Source organism: Pituophis catenifer, unplaced genomic scaffold (assembly GCF_029215685.1).
Source record: "Pituophis catenifer annectens isolate HBS135680 unplaced genomic scaffold, rPitCat1.0.hap2 SCAF_2, whole genome shotgun sequence".
Classification (NCBI taxonomy): Eukaryota; Metazoa; Chordata; class Lepidosauria; order Squamata; family Colubridae; genus Pituophis; species Pituophis catenifer.
Genome location: NW_027256882.1, coordinates 181,068,206 through 181,075,415, shown reverse-complemented (window position 1 = coordinate 181,075,415; position 7,210 = coordinate 181,068,206). Strand labels below are relative to the sequence as shown.

General features: G+C 40.6%; 1 protein-coding gene across 1 annotated transcript; it reads left to right on the top strand.

The window, feature by feature from the left end:
- Window positions 1-2,266: 2,266 nt before the first annotated feature.
- Window positions 2,267-6,102, top strand: GADD45GIP1 (GADD45G interacting protein 1). The gene is made up of 2 exons (XM_070938256.1): window positions 2,267-2,625; window positions 4,291-6,102. Exons 1-2 carry the CDS (start codon window positions 2,303-2,305, stop codon window positions 4,622-4,624), a joined length of 657 nt encoding a protein of 218 aa, XP_070794357.1. The 5' UTR covers window positions 2,267-2,302; the 3' UTR covers window positions 4,625-6,102.
- Window positions 6,103-7,210: the final 1,108 nt, after the last annotated feature.

Below are 7,210 nucleotides of genomic sequence, written 5' to 3'. Positions count from 1 at the left end.
TATCTGTGCCCTCAGGATCTCCTGAATAGTTCCACACCACCCATTTGCCCTATTTAGGTAACCCTGAGGGCACTAGATTCCAATTCATTCAATTTTCTGGATAAAAATTTAATTTACAACTGGAACCTCAGTTGTTGCTAAATTGAGTTTTAAACCAGTCCATTTCTCTGACTAAGTCAGAAGACAGGGAAGGAAGGTTTTAAGAAACGGGACACAATGTGTCAGAATACTGTTGATTTAAAGATTTCATCAAATTTCTCCCAATGGACCTCCTGTTTTTTCACTTAATGTTACTTTTTCTTTTAGTCCAGTAAGATGTAGGATGCTCAGTACTACTACCGAAATATTATTTCTGATATATCCTGAAACTATTGATTACTTTTGTCCTAGAAGTGTACATTCATAGTCAGACTTATAGAAATATACTTCATCATGCAGTTCCAGAATAAGGTTTTAATCATACAGTAGTATCTTGGATACATGAAGTTAATGTATGGAAGTCATGGTATGGAAGTCATGGTCTTTGATTGTGACTGAGCACTCATTAACAAATGGAATGATGCAATTTGTGACACAAATTATTTTTTAATTTTTCTTTTAATTAAAAGGTGGGGGGGTTTTTTTACTTTATTCTCCCAGCCTTTTCCAGGTGATTGATAAAGGATAAGATTTCTGATGGAGGATTAAATAATACATTTCATTAATAGAGATGATCATTATCAGAGAGATTATTGTTTGACGTAAAAATACTGGAGATGTCAGAAAATAGTCTATGCTACTGTCCATGCCATTAGATATTTTTCACTGTAGTATCCTCCTATAAATGTACTGTATATACTTGTATATAAAACTCATCTGTGGATGACTCTCAAATTTTTAACCAAAATACCATAAAAATGCAATTAGCCGACATGCCCTTTTCATAGTATTTTGCTTAATAATTTGAGGATTTATTTATACATGGATGGGTTTATATACAATTATATATATTCCATTATATGTGGGAAGCATTTAAAAAATATTTAAAGAAACTATTATCATGATCCACTTTCTATTATTGTACTGTATTTTATTGTATTTCACTGTATACTGTATTTCACTGTATCTATACTGTAGTTCATTGTCCACCCAAGGCCTTCATTTCTATGGCATCCTGCTTGTAATCCACAGATCTGCATTAACATTAAATTGTTAAATCCCCATGATGATGTTAAAACTGCTTTTGATAACTTGCAATAAAATGAAACCACTTGTAACTTTAGGGACATTAAGGGAAAAGAGGATTGAAAACAAGGAAAGTCTGAGGAAAAAAAACGTCTACAACAGATTTGCTGCCCCATCCTATTTGCTAAAAAAAAAAAAAAAAACACCCTCATCTGGTCAATTTCAAGACATTAGATTTTTTTCATAGTGGCGGAATACATTACGCGCCAGCTCTCCCCAGAGGCCGAGGTACCCGCATTACTCCAAGTTGCAGCTAAGGATAGAGTAGCCGTAATAGGATACCCAAATATTTCACATTGAAAGCCAAATCTGGCCCTAGGTTCTGCCTCAGTTTACCTTCCCAATAAGCAACTGAGGCGGAAGATTATTTAAAAGGAGTTTATTAGGGTACTCTCATAAAATGGGATCTCTCTCTGACAAAGGAGAACACCCCCCCCAGCCCCACGTTTCTCTCTCTATAGTTTAACACAACAAGGAAAATGCAAAATGTTACAAGAGAGAAAATAAATCAAATTAAAATACAAAGTAACTATGTTAACAAATTACAAAACCCATGTCATTTGCCTCTCACACGAATTAGTTTCTCAGACAAAAAGCCTGTTTCTCGGACTGCAGTGGCGCTGCAATTGAGGAACCTTAGCAGGAGATTCCAGAAAAAAATTAGCGCTGTGCAAATCCTCACGTAAACAAATCTCGTTAAGATGCATCGCTCCTCTGAAGCCTTCCAAATCCTAATTTCGATTTAACGAAGCCACGTTGTGTCGTAAAGCACTTGCGTAAAGATGCATTGCAACTTTTAGAAACATAATGCAAAGATAAAAAATATGACATCGGAATCAAGCTCAACTTTGTGTTAGGGCTTCGCTGTTTCTATGACGAAATACTTTCACCGCCACACAGCAAACCTCCATGACCGTTCGGAAAGTTCCAAAGATGGAGGCGCCCGCGGCGAGGAATAAACTTCAAAATGGCGGCCGCCATGCGCTGGCATCCAAGATGGCCCCGCCCACGAGAGGGGGGAGCTAATTCCAAGATGGCGCCCTCTATAGTTCCGGTCACCTGCTAAGCGCGTTGCAACATGGCGGCCCGCGGAAGTCGGCTGCTGCTGGGTGGCGTCCGGCTATATAACGCCAAGCCGCTTAAGTTACAACTGAAGGGAATCTATCGGGCGGACTCTGCCGATCCCTGTACTCCGGCCTGGCAACTGACGCCCGAATATGAGGCCAAGCTGTTTGGGCGGCACGGGAAAGCCTCCGGGGTGGACCCGACCCGGTTGTGGCCGTCGCTGGAGAAGCTGCAGGAAATGGAAGCTGAGGAGAGAGCCTGGTACCCGTCCTTGAAGGAGATGCAGCAGTCGCTGGATGCCAAAGAGAGCGAGGCCGAAGCCAAGCAGCGACAGAAGTGAGGAAGGCAGAAGGAGGGAGGTTGCGGGTGGCCGCCTTTCGCGAGACCCGAGGGCAGCCACGCGGGGAAGCCTCTCCCTGGGCGAGCGCCCTTCCAGCGATGCAATTTCAGCCTTCGGGCTTTGCTGGGTCGTTTCAGAAGGGAAGGACCGTTCTTCACATAAATCCAATCCAGGATTTCTTAAACCTTTTGCTTCGGGAGGACCTCAAAAGATCTTTTGCTTTCAAGGGTTGTATTTCAACATAGGCTGGCAAATAATTTTGATTTCGCGGACCCCTGAGAAGATCTTCAGGAACCTCCCAGGCTCTGGAGCCACACTTTAAGAAACGCTGGTCTCATCAAAGGAGCTGTGTAAAATGCTTGGTTCCAGGGGCCCATTTGCCACTGAGCCAACAAACCACGCCACAAGGGAATGGCCCTTGAGTTGGCCTTACTTGAGGCCCAATTGCACACCCTTGGTTCCGAAACCCCATCAGAGAGGTTGTTGCAGAATAATGGGACTAAACAGAGGAAGGACTCCTGCAGCAACACGAAATGAAAATTATATACCTCTGATACTCTTGGTGTGGGGATAAGGATTTGTGAGTTGCAAAGGGTGGATTAGCAGATCTCCCACAGCAGAGCAGCATCCATAAGCATTTGTTCAGTGTCCATCTTTTGGGCAATTATTTCTGCACCAACAGAAATCCTTTTGTTTTGGTTTTTTCATTTTGCATGTTTAAATGTAGTTTGCTTTGTAGATGTTTTTACTTTGGGTAATTTCAACAGTATTTGAAGGATGCTGGTAGAGCTGTCCTCAGAGGCATTATTTGGTGTACCATGAGTTTGAAGCAAAACACCTGATAAAATTTAGAGCAAACAATCTTTGTATTAATAAAAACTAAGCAAAACTGAGATTGCCATGCTATGGTTTAGTGTTGTTGCTCTTGTCTGGTAGATCAGATCCAGAGCAACATGCTGGAGGATTGGTTTGCTTAGGCAACTTCTTTTCAGGTGCTGTCTGAGTTTTTATTCTTTCTTCCCTCTCATGAAGTGGTGGAAGTGCCAAATGAATCAGGGCATGGTATAGTAATCTAGACAAAATGAAAGTAGTATTGATAGATGACTTTTTTTGTAGAGCAGTGTTTCTCAACCTTGACAAACAAGAAGTGTAGATTTTAAATCCCAGCTGGCTAGGGACTTCTGGGAGTTGAAATTCACACATCTTAAAGTTGAAAAATACTGCTGTAGAGAAATATGATATTCTATATGAAATTGCAGGCTCTTTTAAGGAGCACATTTGCAATTTGAGTAACATGCTCATGTTAGATGGCAGGTAAGATGGCATTTATGTGAAGTTTCCACTGATTGTAACTTTGGGATTTTTTTACATTACTTTGAGGACTCAAGTGGCATAAAATGCAATTTGTAGATTGCTGGTTTAACAGGTTAAATTGAACACCTCTCAATATTTTAGATCAGTGTCATGGTATCTCTATGAACACTATCCAAAATGAATATTTTAAATTGTAAAGCTATAATAGACTTGGGTGTTAGAATAACTATTTAGTATGAACCTATTCACCCATTAAAGTGAAAATGCTGAAAATAAATTGAAAACATACTTTCTATGTCTAGAGCTGTATAATGTTTTGTTTCATAGTTTTGTCTTTTGCTTTATAGAGAGGAGGCAATTGCTGCCAAAATGGCCAAAATGCCACAGATGATAGAAAACTGGCAGAAGGAAAAAGAGAAACGCAAGCTCAAAGAACAACAAGAAAAAGAACGACGGCGGTTGTTACTGGCTGAGGCCCGGGAACAATATGGCTATCACCTGGATCATCACAGTGCTGAATTCCAAGAGATGGTGTTAGAAAGGGAGAAGATTAAACGGATGGAGCAGAAGGAGGAGAAAAAACGTATGAGGGGGATTCTGGCCAAAAAAGCAATGGAAAGCAAAATTCTTTCCTCAACTCCAGATAACAAGGAGGAGATGGCTGAACAAAAGGATACCTAAAATACTGTATTATCAGTCTTTAAAATAAATCTGCCTACAGATTGTGACATGTAATTCTCAGAGGCCCGATCAATTTACTGCACTTCTCATTATGCATTAAAGGCCAACTTAGAATTCTTATGGAATGTGGAATGCTTCACTGTACAGAACAATCTAAAGTCCTTTCTCTGCTGTGCCGTGACCATTTGGAACTTCAACAATAGATTTTTTAATAGCAAATGCATTCTCTGAATTTCTCTTCTCTCTCAAAAAAGCAAGTTCTGTTTGCACCATGTAGCTCAGGGGTCCCCAACCCTCGGGCCACTATTGGGCCGTTGCCTATTCAAAATAGGGCCGTGAAGCTGCTTACTCCCAATGCTCCAAAAGTGGAACAGTGGGAGCAGAAGCTGAGTGGGACGAACATGCCCTGCTCAGCTTTTTTGACTCACCAAGGCTGCCTGCGCAGGGCACCCGATCTGCTTTTCAAATATCGGGCAGCCTCCATGAGTCTGAAGGAGCATGAGACTGCGCTCCCAAAGGCTTCTATTCTCTGCGCCAAAAGCTTTTGCGAAGCTTCGGGAGAGCAGTCTCGTGCTGTTTCAAGCCTTCTGTCCCTTTGCAAAAGCTTTTGGCATGGAGAAGCCTGAAGGAAACAGTGCTCCAAAGGCTTCTTTTCTCTCTTGTGTGAGTGGAGCTGCATGTGTGCATGCCAGCACACTGCTTGTGCAGCCTGGTTCCCCCCTACCCCTACCACCCCCACCAGCCCCCACCAAGTCAGACTGCAAAGTTTGGGAACTACTGAGCTGATTGCCATATTCAATTTGTTGAATAAATATAGCTGGAGTTTTAAGTTAAAAAATATTTACTTTTAATCAAATGGCAGGATGTGGTTAAATACACACACACACACACACACACACACACACACATTAGGCATCTAAAAATAAGTCAGGTTGTGTAAAGATAATGGAGTCCACTGACTATAGGGGCTGGCACTCCTCTCCATTTCAAGGTCATTGAGCCTGCGCTGTCCAAAGACATTTATGTGGTCATGTGGGCAGCATGACATAACCATCCTACCAAAGTGGTACCTATTTTCTCACATTTGTATGCTTTCAAACTGCTAGCTTGGCAGGAGCTAGGGCAAGGATGGGAGCCTCCTCCACAATGCTCAGGTGTCAAAACTGGGCTGTTGGCTTTCCAGACAAGAAACCCAGTGTCTTAATCACTGAGCCATAGCACCACCCTAAATGATTATTGCCTAGAATTTTGGCTGGATGTTGTTTGGTACATTTCCTAATGATAACATTACGAAATTTAACTTGAAACATTGTCATCAGTAATAGCCACAAAGGAGGAATGTCTCTGACATTATTCCTTCAGCCTCTTGTTAAAGGTAAAAGAATGTAAAGTATTGAATCTACTATAGTTGTATATGGCGACAAAAATATCAGATGAATGGGCCAAGCAATAAACTTGATATTTTTCCCATTCCTTGATCAAGTTCACTCTTCTCTGTGTGTGTAGGATTCACACTAAGGATGTATGTAAATAGACATGGACTTGTTCTATGAAAGTCTGCTCTGAATTTTGGCATATTTGCCCTGCTCCATTCACAATTCTATACCAGCCTTTCAGCATTATACCTTTATTTGGCTGAATTCATGTTGAGAATCTGGATTGAATGCCATTACGCTTCTAGCAACATTCTATATAGCTGGGATAATTGAGCCCATCAAATAAGATGGATTTGCTGCATCCAAGCAAAACAATTATTTTGGCTTGATGCCTCCATCTTTTACAGATGTTCATCGGTTTTAAATTTTTCCTTACAATAATTATGAAAGGGACAATCCACCAAAACTGAAAAAAAAGGGGGGGAGTTATCCACTGAACACTTTTTGCACTAAATAGCTGTGCCTGAGCAGAGGAATTTTGAAAACACTGTACACATAACCCATTCAGCCTTAACCCCCCTATGCACACTGTAGCTGAGGAGAGGCTGATGCTTAGTGTGGCATTGTGTAAAAAGCAGATGGTAGGCTGCCTTCACTACAAACTGGTTAGCTGAGAAGATTTTTAGTCCAGGTACACAGTGGCAGATTGAAAAAGATTTGTATCAGTACCTGTAATTTAATACTCTGGTTCCCTCTAGTGGTAAAACTAGCGCAGACTCATTCAATCTCGGAACAGCTTTTATTTTGATAGTGCTCTTAATGAGTGTATTAAAAGTAGGGAACCAAAGAGAAACTATTCAAAGTAGATCAAAGTTCTTGCCATCTAACAATATTTTAAATAAAAGGTTTGTTTTTTTCTGTTGTGATTAATTAGGTCCTCAAAATGGCACATACATGCAGAATCATTTAAAGGTCTCTTGGGGTCCTTATTTTCTACAGGATTTTGGGAAACTGATGGTGATACTAGTTCAAATCTAAATGACATATATTCTCCAACCTACTGTTGCTATTTCCTTTGGAAGAACTATTGATACAATGTATATGAACAATTATTTAGAGGAAGCTTGTTTTGTGTATTTATAAATAATCCTTTCTGTTTTAAAGGAAATATTAAAAATGAAAGATAGTGAATACATAGCTTAACTCATAG

Excerpts from the sequence above, each read along its gene's own strand:
- GADD45GIP1 (XM_070938256.1), top strand. The coding sequence starts at position 2,303 with ATGGCGGCCCGCGGAAGTCGGCTGCTGCTGGGTGGCGTCCGGCTATAT. Across the intron at positions 2,626-4,290 it reads GAAGCCAAGCAGCGACAGAA|AGAGGAGGCAATTGCTGCCA; the intron begins GTGAGGAAGGCA and ends TTTGCTTTATAG.